This window comes from Plectropomus leopardus, chromosome 23, assembly GCF_026936395.1.
Source record: "Plectropomus leopardus strain MGB_pleo_1.0 chromosome 23, ASM2693639v1, whole genome shotgun sequence".
In the NCBI taxonomy this organism is placed as follows: domain Eukaryota; kingdom Metazoa; phylum Chordata; class Actinopteri; order Perciformes; family Serranidae; genus Plectropomus; species Plectropomus leopardus.
The window spans coordinates 2147511-2161356 of record NC_142198.1 but is presented as its reverse complement, the minus strand read 5'-3'; the positions used below and the strand labels follow the sequence as shown (position 1 = coordinate 2161356).

Here is a 13846-nt window from a genome sequence, read left to right as displayed (position 1 = left end):
AACTGCTGACAGAGTTGATAAGAAAAATCAGCTGGTCAAACTACAATAACTAACTTTCTGCTGTTTTCAGAACGCCTGTCTTTTTCACCTCCAAGAGAACATTTACCTCACGTCTCTGCCTCTGTGCCCCACAGTGTGTTCATGTATTCCAGGGATACTCAATTTGCTTTGCATGGGAGCCAGTTTTGCAAAAATGAAAGGAGGCCAGGGGCCAGTTGCTCCAGTCCCAGCATGTTTCTAGGATTTAAGGATGTTTCTAGGATTTTAGAATCTTTCTAGGACTTTAGGAAGTTTCTAGGATTTTCAAACATTTCCCAGACCTTAGGATGATTCACAGATTTTAGCACGCTTCTAGGATTTTTTTTTTATTTTATTTTTTTTAACATTTGTAGGATTTCAGGACTTTTCTAGGATTTCAGAATGTTTCTCAGATGCTAGGATGTTTGCTGATGTTAGGACATTTCTAAGACTTTACGAGATTAGGATTTCAAGACATTTCTAGAATTTTTAATATTTCTAGGATTTAGAATGTTTCTAGGATGTGTGGATATTTCTAGGATTTTAGGACATTTCAAGGATTTTTCAACATTTCTAAAATTTCATGACATTTCTAAGATTTGAGAATGTCCAGGGTGTTAAGACATTTCTAGGATTTTGGCACATTATTAGGATTTCAGGACATATTTAGGATTTTAGGACATATTTAGGATTTTAGGACATTTCTAGGAATATAATTAAACTTGTTTACAGACTGGCACAAAAAACAGTCTATAGCTCATTTCAACATTCATGACAACCGCGGTGGATAATTTTTACATAACTCAACTGTTTACATGTTTAAAGGCTTAAAATTACGCCTATAATTATCTGAGGGCGAGGCCACTTTGAGTGACAGACATGTCAAGGATTTTAGGACATTCAGAGCTTAGCTAGGATGTCTGTCAGGGGATGCGGGGATCCTTCACTGGTAATTTTTTTGATATGCAAGCACTTCTTCTTATGTACTCTGGAACCTAACGTATACTAAAAGTACAAAACCAATTTCCAGTGTGGATCACTTCACTTTATTTTTTAATGATAATTGGAAACTTACTTGGGACTATTTGGCACCCTATCCTATCAGGGGCCAGATTTGGCAGGTGGGTCCTACGATGAGCATCAGTAATGTATCAAGATACAAATAGCATGTCATTGTCTGGTGGAACGTGAGTCTTATTTATAAGATTTGCTTTATACTCAAAAAGGGTATTGACATAAAATGTGCTCTAAGCAGGCTGAAATATGAAGAGACATCTGGTGGAAGTTTAGTCCTGTCTGTCCCCTTCCAGAGATGCCCTGATGATGAACAGTGCTGCCTGAAGAATTGTTGTTCTAGACAACACAGAGCAGTTAAAAGGCAATTTCAAGCAAAGAGAGTCATTCTGCTACAGTTACTGTCTGGGGAGACATCCAAACTTTGTGTGTAAGAGTGTGTGAGAGAGACTGACAGGCTCCAGATATTCCGCAGACACATAGTCGTACTTCTCTTCTTATGAAATTCTTGTGACTACATTCCCTCAGTAAAGCCTTATCCATCAGGCCGTCTCAGTCCCAGATTCTGTCTGACCTCTGACCACTCATGTTTGACTCTTCACTTCTCACCCTTAACCCTGACCCTCTTTAAGAGTCCTAAAGGAAAAACTACTGACTGAAGTTAAGTTCACCCTGAGCTTAAACTTTAAACAAAAACTCCAGTGGAGCAAACAGGACCACTTCAAAGAGAGGGAACAATACTCTGAGGTGCCAATTTACAAAGAATGGATTGCAGTCACTCAAAGCACCACAAACTGTGTAACTGCTATCTGCCTCACCTCAAGGATTGACTCTCAAAAGCTAATGTGCTAATGATATTACAGTGTAAACACACCCATAAAATTCAGCAGCTGAGTGCAATTTGCCTTTGTTCCGTCTGAATGCAATCATCCATGTGGCAAAGTATAAATGTTATCATACCAAGAACATAGTGGGTAAATCAATGAGAGAGAAAAAGAAAGCTGAACTTTTCAGACCGCGAGCTACAGGTCCCTTCCATGGAGGTGCAGAGGCATTCCTGAAAACTGGCAAGGGATTTAAAAGGGGCAGAATCTGGTATTTGGGTCATTGCAAGGCATGACACCCTTTGTAAAAACGTGCTTCAGTAACCATACAGCAGCAACCTCAGGGGCTGAAAAATGAAGGCAACACTGAAAAGCTAAAAACTGCAGTGCCCCTGATGTCCACTCGAAGCTGGCTCCAAAACAATCCCACAATCAATCCCCACAGACCCTGATGTTAAAATGCCAAACTATACAGCAGAAATAGACATGTTTACAGCCTGATACAAAAACCAGTTTTGGTCTCTAGAGGTAATTACAACATTCATGACAACTGTACAGAGGTTTTTTTTTTTTTTTATATAACTCAGCAGTTTACATTTTAGAAAGGCTTAAAGTTACACCTATCTGAGGGCGGGGCCACCTTGAGCGAAAGGTGTTTCTCTCAGAATTTAAGATTTTTCTAGGATTTTAGCACATTTCTAGGATTTCAGGGCATTTCCAGCATATTACAACATTTCTGGAGTTTCAGGACATTTCTAGGATTTTAAGCTGTTTCCATGATTTTAGGACATTTCAAGGATTTTTGGACATTTCAAGGATTTTAGGATATTTCTAGAATTTTAGGACATTAGCAAGGACCTCGCTGGAGGTGTGTAGGGATCCTCAATTAGTACGTTTCTTTTAGCTCTACATTGATGCTGCTTTATGCACTCTAGCATCTTATGTATACTAAAAGTAAAAAAAAAAAAAATCCCAGTGCTAATAGTGTCCTGTGCTTCTGAGTCAAACCTAACCCCCGTTCTTCTACAGATCCAACCCCTCATGCAAATAGGGTCACTTCTGGCTCCAAAAAAACAAAGAAGATGGCAAAAAGTGGAAATGCCAAACATTGGGCTTCAAAAGAGGAGTCCGTAAACCACAAGTGATGTCACGGTAGCTACGACCATTATTTTTACAGTCTGTGGTTACCAACTCTGAAATATATACCATACAGTTATTCAATGCACAACACTGTCAGAGCGCTGAGCATACTGTTGTCACAGATGGAGCAGCGGACCACTAGGCTCAGTGAAAGTGAAAGTGCCCTGTTCATTCTGCTGGGTCTTAAATTTTGCATTCATTCACTCTGCAATCTGCTTCTCCTCTCATCCATCCATCTGATCAGGACATTAAAAACATCATAACCTAGAAAGGACATTTGTATGATCCCTTTATAAATTGTGTTTTTGTAAATGAAACTTCAACATTTTGCAGTATTAAGCAATTAGATTCTAGGATTCTTCTTTTTAGATATTCATGTTTTGTTACTGTAGCACAATGTGCCTGTCTTGAATATCCGTCTCTGTCCTGACATTGGAAAAATGATCGTACAGGCTCTGCTCGCTGTGGTTCAACATGCATTTGAAGTTGGTATGAAAACTATTTTACCTTGGCTGCTAACATCTTGTCAGAGTTGCTGTTTATTTTCACAGCAGACACAAAAGGCACAAAGAAAATCAAATTGTTCTTGTGGTGAAAGGAGCTGTGCTGGCTATTGTGCTGAACCACACTGCTGACCGTATGGGCACAGCTCAGCTCTCTGCTATGCTCTTTGAGAAATTACAGTTGTTTTGAGTAATTATGTGTCCAAGGCTGTTCACAATTCCCCCTAAAACCATGTAATTCACCCTGAGTCTATACAAAACACCTCGTTATGGCATGAAAGTCGCCGGCAGGGAAAATGAGCTGGGAGCTGCGGGGCAGGAGTGGAAATGAAAATACACAGAAGTGCTGCAGGACTGCAGATAAGAACAGAGGAGGGTCAAAGCTGAAACTTGAACAAAAAGTTCTGATCCCAAACTTTATTATCCTGGCAGCGGGGGCCTCCGGTAACTGGCAATTTTTGCAATCTTGAGATTTTTCTTTTGCATAATCATCAGTTCCTTGCAAGTACCGCAGGGTCGTGCCGTTTGTCCATTCCAAGAAAAGAAAATCCACCGAGAACACGAGGACAGTATTTAATACAGCTTTGCAGCTGCTGCACAATAAACGTCTCATCTACGTAGGCTTAACCCTTTGAAATATGGGCAAATTGGTTTGCTTTCTTTTGAAAACATGGGAAGAAGGCGATAAGCAACTAAAGAAGAAAATGTCCAAAATTAGAAATTTGTAAAAAGTACAAGAAAATACACTGAAAAATTAAAAAAAAAAAAAACTTAAAAAAAATAAATAAAATAAAATAAAAATAAAGAAAATGATCTGGGAAAAGTGCCTACAAATTATAATGGTTTTGTAACATAATTTTCAATATGGGTTTTCCCCCTAGTTTTTTTCTTTTTTTCCCCATGACAATTTTCCCCGGCTTATTCTTTTAAAAATAGTTTTCTGAATCTATCAATTTGTGGAACATTTTTCCAAGTTGCACATTGCTTGTTTTTCCATGTTTTTGAATGTAACTGCACCAATCTGATCAGTGTTTAAAGATTTAACTAAAAAAAAGCAGCACAAGAAAAGTTATGTTGCTCCAGATTTCAAAGGGGTAACACTCTTTTATCCATATGGACACCCAATGCATTTACCAGGAATCAAATCGGTAACTTTGTCATTTTCACATTTCCCCGGTCAGTCCAGGACAGTGTTTGTGCTGTAATCTCGATCTCACAGAGAGAGGCGATGGACGGCAGAGACGTGCTGTTGTTTTGTGAAAGATGTTGATTCATAGTTGAAAGCGCTGCTGCCTAGTAGAGGACACGTTCAATGATGTCAAAGCTATAAAGTGAAAGCTTCCAGAAGAACTCATCACTCTTCTCCCTGCTGATTCAAACCAAACCTCTTTCATCCTTCCACATCTTTCTGACATTATCGTGTTATGCTATTATTCAGCCTCCTAAAGTAGCATTTACAGCAAGCACTTTTAAACCATTCTGCGTTAATCTTTTATGAGCAACAAAAGCAGAATGAGAGAAGAGACAGAATAGATGAGTTTATTTTCTGTTCGGAGAGGAAGCTGTTTAGAGCCGAAGGACAACATGATGTCATCCCTGGTTTCACGTTGTGTTGCTGTGCACAATTCAAAGCTCATAAAACCCAAAGAGCAACTTTTATTAAGGGGTCACTAACTTGGATTTTTATGTAGATGAATAAAGAACTTATCATCACATGTTGAATATCAGAATCAAGGTGAAGTAACATACAAAAGTAGGGTTGCAGTCTTATTGTTCAGAAAGTTTAACCATTGTTATGCTCCCTAAAATGGCTCAGAGGGACTGTCCCTGATCTGCAGAATAATTCAATATTTTTTATTAATGATAATGTCTGATAAATGCCGTCAAGTGATGTCATCAGAGTCACCGTCTAGTAGGTCACAAGTTTAAAAAGTCACTGTAGGATTACTATCCAGCAGTTCCACCACCACCCACTGTAGATTCAGTTACAGGAAGCAGGTTTCCATTACACATTTGCACAAAACGTATGCAATTCTTTTCAAAAATTTTGATAAGACACAATGTCGAGATGACTGTGTTTCAACTGAGTGATATTCTGTGACTTCTCTTCTCTCCTCTTATTTCAAGAAGCATGGTGATGTATGTTCAAAACATTAGCAGCTTTATTTCTACTGCAGTCGCACTGGCCGTCATTTCCAATCCAAGGCCACCTAGGTATGTTATGGAGCGATAATGGAAAGGCGAGCCCTCATAAGTAGGAGCGGCCACGTATGAGAGATTTCTGGGAGGTGATAGTCCACGATTTCACAGAGGAATTGTGGATTCAATATTTCTGGATGATCAGCTGAACTTCTGAAGAGTTATGCGATGCAAAAACATCTCTTGAAGCGCCTGCTGCATCATGCCACAGTGACCTTGACCTTTGACCAACAAATTCTGATCACTTGATTTATAAAACGTTTTGGCTGAGGAATGCCTTGGTTTATCAGTGAGCTGCCACTTGGTTTTACATGCCCTGATAAAGTCTGTAAGTTTAAACACAGACATCATGCTCATTCATAAAAGGCTTTTTAACTTTTGCAAAACAGTGTGCCTTGAAATTTTTGGTTTTGATTTCTTGACAAAAAAGTCTAACCTCTCTGTCCTTTTTTGGTCTAATCACTTCATCTTTGAGTCCATTAGGATATCAGTGCCAAAAGTGAGGAAATGCCGTCAAGTCGTTCTTGAGATATCACGTTCACAAGCCACAGCCATCTTTGACCTCCAAGATCTAATCAGTTCATAACTGAGTGAATATAGATATTTTTGCCACATTTAAAGAAATTCCATCATGGTATCCTGTTCAATTTTTTTCCAATATTGCTTATGTCTGAGTGCTGCTCAGTGTTGTCCTGTTGTGTGCATATGATATATATTCTGGTAGGCTACTGCCTGCATCCTTTAACTAACAGCTGTTTAATGCTGCTTGATGTGCTGCTGCATGCTTCGCTTTATTTGCCTGCAATGTTCTGCTTCGATGTCTCTATTAATTTTTGCCTAATGCTGCTTATTGTTTGTCCTGCAGCTCCATGTGTTTTATGACTCTTCCTACTGACCTACTGCTTTAATACTGTCCTGTCATTTTCTTTATATGGTTTTTATCAATCAAATTTATAACAAACTGTTGTAACTGGACTACAGATGAAAATTAGCCTTTGGCTAACTCTGGCATATTTACAGAAATGTTGATTAATATGCACTGTCCCTGTAAAATAAAAATAAAAGAAATAAAAGAATGGAATGTACCTACTGACGTATGTACTGTACGGAGGGACAGACAGTCACACATATTTAGGAAGGGAAAAGCTGAAAACATAACGCCTCTGAGACATAAAAATCTGACTTGGACAGTTAATTTGGAGGAAAGGAGCTAACCAGACATTTATAGTTCTTCATCTCTGCTGCAGGCTAGAAGCTCCACACTAAATCAGATGCTACAAAAATAACACACCTGAATCTCCTAATGAACTGACAGCAGTTGAGTTGCATTGTGGGTACTGTAGTTTCTGACAAGGAAGATGAAAGCATGGAATAAAAGTTATTCTGCTACAGTGTTTTGGGTCCTTGCTACAGAGGCGCAGAGTTAAGGTTCAGTCCTCTGTGCTTGTTAGTGAGAGGACCTTGAGTTGAGGTTGTTTCGTCAGAGTCGTCTTCACCACCAGAGGACAAAATTAACCATCAACTGTGAGCAAAGTTTCATTTCAATGGAAAATCTCTTTGAGGAAACATTCTTTTTTTTGGATAAACATCCATTTTATGAAATTTACACATTTTATCAGCATCTCTCCCAGGTGTCTTTGCCTCAGGAGACAGCCTATTTACATTCACTGTATGAATAACAAATCAGGCAATGCATGGATGCTCACTCCTTTCTCAGTACTGTCTGAATTCTTTTCATAAGACCAAGTATCAAAATCTGACTATAATATGCAATGATTGCCTGTAAGATTCTTAGTCTTTTTAATGACTTACTGATCAGATACTTTCTGAAATTAAAGCTGTTTTCTATGTGTGTTTTGTTATATCACAGACAAAAAATGTGTAAATCCTACAGAAATCATGTGACTTTCAGTACACCAATGCAGTGTCCCCATCTCAGGTCCACATTTTTTTTGATACAACCACTGGTGGCACAAAAGTCTGACGTTCCAAAATTTTCAAATCCTACACAAAGTGGCTTTAACTCTTCGATATGTGAGCAAATTAACTTGATTTCTTCAAACACATGGAAAGAGGGCGATGAGCAGATTGACAAGAAATGGCCCCACTATGTTTTTTTCTGCCAAGTTACTCATTATGTTTTTTTTTCTCAAAAAACTGATGTTGATCTAGGGGCTAAAGGGTTAAAGAGTAATGTTTCACTGTCTTCTATCTGTCTTAAAATGTCCAAATCACAAAAGTAATGGATGAAAAAGTTTGAATATCTCAAGAAGAAAACCTATGGCTAGGTCAGAGTGCAGAATTAGCTCCAGTGCTGTGGTCAGAGCCCTGAATATTATGAAAGCGCTGGATGATTTTGAACTAAAACTGCAGGGAATATATTTAAGGAAAAACAATCTTGCATTGTTAATGTGAGTTTGATTTCTTTAAAAAAACATGGGAAGATGGCAATGAGCAATGAAAGAAGAAATTACCTAAAAATTTGGGAAAATTATAGGAAAATTACAAGAATATTTGTAATAAATCAATCAATCAATAATAATAATAATAATAATAATAATAATAATAATAATAATAATAATAATAATAACAATAACATTTAAAAAATGAGCAAATGCAACAACAAAATGACCTGGAAAATGTTCTGTAAAAAATATTATTTTGTAACATAATTTAAAAAAAAAAAATGTAAATATGAGCTTTATGAATATTTTTTTTTAGCATTTTCCTCTAGAACATTTTTTTTTTTTAATTTTTCAATTTTTTGAAATTTGCCAAACATTTCTTACCAAGTTATTTCTTTTCTCCCATGTTTTTGACAGAAGTCAGCTAATTTGCTCAGTTTTGAGATGTTAAATACTTGTGGAAGGTGTCTGAAAGCAGCAAAAGAAAAGTGATGTTGCTACAAGTGTCAAAGGGTTAATTCTCATCAGCTCTCTGTGATCAGTATTTTTTGCTGATAATTTTGACAGAAATTCATAGGTATGTTCAAAAGTTTTCTTACAAAAGGTTTGTTTATCAATTATTTCCATAATAATCCCTGTTACCTTGAATTCACTAAAACTATGTTTTTCACATGTGCCTCAATGACAAATTTTAAAAGGAAAATGGGCCAGCATTTCACAGCTGCAAAACTATAACACAAACAAGTTCACTGAAATCCTAATATTTACAAATTGTGCATAAACAGACTCACACACAGACAGTTCCTGGGCAAGCACCAAGACGCAAGCTCTGGGGCTGAAAATTAAAGTCAGCACAGAAGTTGCAAAAACTGCAAATGGCCACTTGGGGCTGGCTCTAAAACAGTGTCAGTCCCCATAAACCTCCATGGTAAAATGGCAACAGCCAAAACATTGAAAACTGAAAAAGTCAAAATGCCAAAAGGCATCAAAATGGGAGTCCTTAAACAAAAGAATGTCACAGTAATTACGTCCTTTATTTTATATGGACTACATAAGGCATGCGTGTTCGAATTTTGCTTTTGCATTCTGTTGAATTGCTGCCTCCGAACTCGTTCATTGGCCTGAGGTTCATCTCACCCACACCTGTTGCTTCCTGGCTGATAAACGAGCTGGGAGGCAAGAACTCATCTAAATGCACAAGCAGAGTTCCCAGGTTTGCTATTCTTCTGTGAGCGAGACGGTTAATGCAGAAGTGTTTTAAATAGTGAGGTTTTAGTGAAAATCCATGTGTTTGGGAGGCACTGGGCATACAACTGAATTAATAATACTTGGATTATACTACACAAGCTGAGTGAGAGTTTGTAAAGAGATGTTTTGATATTGTTTTTCTGTATTTAAACATGGACCCTTTTATTTCAACACGACAAATTTTCTCTGCGCTGCTTGAACTGGATTCACTGTCAGAAAAAAGCACACAGCATCAACTCCTCCTTCTGATCATCTCATTTCAAGGCAGCTCTAATGCCAACTGACAGTGTGTGCAGCACACCAAAGCCCAGACCTCCAACACCACATTCCAGCCTTCAGAGAGACTTTGTAAGACAAGAAAACCATTGTTAGAATCACTGTAACTTCTGGATACTGAAGCCAGTATCATAATGTTAACATAAGACAATCCAAAACTACTACTACAGTTGAACAAATTTAGACATTTTGAATACACTCAGTGCTGGTGTGTACCATGTTACTGCGCAAACATGTATCACTCCATAAGCTTAAAGCTTTTATAGCTAGTTGTCACACACCAAGAAGCAGCTAAATGCAGCCTGTGCCAGGCTGCCATGTAATGTCTTTGGCAAGCTGCTGTGACTGCTCTGAGCGCCACTTGTAGGCCAGGCGGTGTGCAATGTAATATTGCATACCTTCATACCTTCCTGAAATTTTCACAAGAGTATACGGTATGAAGTATACATACTGCCCGGTGGCGAATGCTCTACTAACCTTCAGCTTGTAAGACTAATTAATACACAGTAAAAACTCACAATATGATAAGAAACCAGATATTCTCACAGATATTTTCCTTATTAAACAGATAAATATAACTGTACACTTTTTAATTGAACTTTCTCTCAGAGGACTGATGAGGCTTAACAGCCTCATTAACTCATCATAATACACACTTCATTCAAACTTGACAGAAACAAAATAAAACACACCCAAACCATCTTGGTTACTCTTGCTAGTAATCTAGTTAGTAAGTCCAACAATCACCAGCTCTGGTTTGGTTCAAATAAATCACAAAGTTAGATGTAAAAAACATGCTGTTATTCCCCATGCTCTCTGTGCCTGCTGGCTGCCAGCTGTCTATAGTCCTGTAACTTCTGCTCCACAACTAGGTGTTGCTGTATCTTTCAGCTCAGCTGCCTGTTCCACCAGTAGAGACAGGAGACTGAACTATGGTCGTCCGTGCTGTGCACTACATACCATGAATTTAACCCTCTGAAACCTGACCAAATTGGCTTGATTTCTTTCAAAATTAGCAAACAAACAAAAAAAAAAAACGAAAACAACAACAACAACAACACACAAACAAGGGAATGACATGAAAAAAAAGTGTTTTAAAACTAAAATAATTCTAACATAACTTTAAATAAGTAATTATAATGATTGTAAATATCGATTTTATTTAGCTTTTTTCCTTTTTTCCCTCAAAAGTTTTTCCTAGATTTAAAAAAAAAAAAAACCATTTCCAAATCTACTAATGTTTTACATGATTTTAAAAAGCATTGAACCAATTTGTCCAGACTTCAAAGCTTTAAATACTTGAAATTGTATTGTATTTATGTATTTATGACCATATTGAACACTTGGGATTTCAAAATACCCTGTTGTACCGTAATACCACCCACACCTAGTTACAAATACAGACAGGATTGTGGCCCAAAAACTGGGCATTTCAAGCATGAACATGATCATGATCATAACCAAGTTGTTTTTGTGCCTAAACACAGCCACATGTTAAGCACAGTGTTGTTGAAAAAGGTTCAATGTATCTGTTACATAATAATGTACAAATGTAATATATCTTTGACTTGCAGAAATGCCAACATTTATTATGGTGACTGGGTTGCTATCCCCTATGCTATTGTATATTTGATATATTTGTCTAGAAATGTATCTTGGTACTCAGCAAACTGCAGGACATAATTTATCCATCTGCTCATTGACTGACACCTCCCTGAGTCAAAGTAAAGACTTCATTTAACCTCAGTTTGTTTTCCAATCTAAGCACCATCATGTGTGGATGAGCTCACAGTGGGACGGCTCTGTGAATGACTGGACATTTAGATCGCATTTACATTCTGCTGGCTCACAGTTCTCTATTCTCCTCCACGTCTGCTCTGTTCCCATCAAAGCTGCTGTCAACAAGCAGCATCTGGCTACCTTCCCAGATCAGGACAGGGGGACCGAAGGGTGCTGACGGACGTGTCAGCACTGAAGCACCCTCTATCAGATAGAAAAATAAAGAGACTTTCTTGCGAGGTCATAAAGAACTTCCTCAAACTCTTATCTGTTTAGATTTAGGGAAAAGGCTTTGGAATTAATTCCAATGAAATCCCCACTGAGCTGTAACTTGATGTCTCTTTTACTGGATCAGATTCATGAATATATATTTTTAGGACACACATCCTCAGGACTTGCAGCATCTTTGCCAGGAGAAGGCTTCAATCTGAGCCTTCAGTGTGAATGGCGTTTCACATTAAAACCTGTCTGAAAATTTAAGACTTTTAAAACTGCTGCCTGGATCCCCAAAGAGGATCAAATTACTCATCTTCATGACAATTTTAAAAAAAAAAGACGAGTTCTGACAGTCCAAGTTGAACTTTCTAAATTTGGAAAACTTCATCCAAATAGGGCAGATTCCAGGCTCAGAGGCACAAATAAAAGCTCCACAACCAGATGGGGGGGGCTATGGCAGCCTGCCATAGTTTTGTTTATTAATGGGAAATGGTAATGGGCTGGTGTTCTTCTCTAATTGCTTTGCTTCTGAGTTTAACACATAAAAGTTTCTAATAATATTAGTGTTATACTCACAACTTGTTTCTGCCGCCCCGAGGTGGCCAAAAAAAGTTGTTGTTTTTGTAGATTAATGAACTCAGCTTACTTAAGAAAGCTAGATTACTTTTTGCTTAGTTTCAAGTAGTTTTCTTGTAACTTTTTATTAATTTCTTACTAAATTAGGGCCATTTCTTGTCAAGTTGCTAATGTTTACAGAAATCCACGTTTATCAAGAAATGAGCAGTTTACAGTCCTCACAGCAGACTAAATCTGCATTTGAATCATTTGTATTCTTCAGTACAGTAACTAAACCTCTGTAATTGTCTGGGTTGAATTAGTTATTCAAACTGGTAACATAAATAACATGCAGACATGGTGACAGTGTTTCCTTTACCTGACTCCTGAGCATGTGCTGAGAGCTACCCAGGACTCTGGATGTCCTCTCACATGGCCGTGGTAGAAGCAGTGATCCTGAAAGAGAGAAGAATTGCAATCAATACTTATTTCATACATATTTCATCTGGAGGAAAGCTTTCAAAAGCGATGATAATGTTTATGCAGACACGCCGCCAGTGCAGCCAGCAATGAATCAATGAGCTGGATCGACTTGGTGGTCTAAGTGTCCCTAAAGCAGGCTGTGTGCTCCTCTTTCACGGCTACAGTTGCTTGTGAAAACACTAGCCACTGTATCTGAACAATGACAAATCAATACAGCTCAGCACAGCTCTGCACAGCTGGCTTGACAGAGTGGCCACTCAAACACCCTAATGAAGATTTGAGATTAATTTACTCACGCAAAAAAAAAGAAAAAGAATTTGAAGACCTTTAAACAAAAGATGGCAGGCTGCTCGAGGGTGACTCACCATCATTTATCATCATCTCAGCACTGCCCTGATCAGATACATCAACGTGTTAGCAGAACTACAATCACTGCCATGAGGTCTCATGCCTCAGCAAACAGTCAAGCTGCATCTACAGTTTACATTGTCCCCTGACCGCACAGAAGATCCACACATCAGCACAGTTTCAAAGTGGACACCCTGGATTAGTGTCAGTATTTGACTATACGTGTCCCCTTCTGTTCCTGAGTTATGTTGCTGAGTAATGGCCAGAACAATAAGATGTCACAGTGAAGCTGACTTTTAAAATTTAGGATATACAATGCTAACACACATCAATTATCCCATTAGAAAGTTGAAATGTTAAATTCACAAGTCATAATGGTCGTATGAGTTTTAGAGTTCTGACCAAAAAACTTATTTCATGAGGTCACAGTGACCTTGACCTTATAAATTCTAATCAGTTCCCTCAAAGTGTTCTTGAGATGCCATATTCAAGAAAACAAGGCAGATGAGGTCACAGTGACCTTGACATTTGACCACCAAAATCTAATCATTTCATTTTTGAGTCCAAGCGGACGTTTGTGCCAAATTTGAAGAAATTTCCTCAAAATGTTCAGATATCAGTTTCAAGAAAATGAGACACACAAGGTCAAAAGGGATCTTGACCTATGACCACAAAAATCTAATAAGTTCATTCTTGAGTCCAAGTGGATGTTTGTGTCAAATTGGAAGGAAAATTTCCTCAAGTCATTTTTGAGACAGAAAAGGTCACAGTGATCTTGACCTCTCAACTACGCCCATGGAATTCCAATGACTTCATTGTTAAGTCCAAGTGGACGTTT

At 38.0% G+C, this 13846-nt stretch overlaps 1 protein-coding gene across 2 annotated transcripts in view; it reads right to left on the bottom strand.

Moving 5' to 3' along the window:
• The window catches only part of adam19a (ADAM metallopeptidase domain 19a), a 253530-nt gene that overhangs the window by 68526 nt on the left and 171158 nt on the right, over positions 1–13846 (bottom strand). For both annotated transcript variants that reach the window (XM_088073120.1, XM_042512400.2), the window contains exon 5: positions 12557–12633. In XM_088073120.1, the coding sequence (XP_087929246.1) occupies positions 12557–12633 (77 nt within the window). The remainder of the gene's footprint in view (positions 1–12556; positions 12634–13846) is intronic.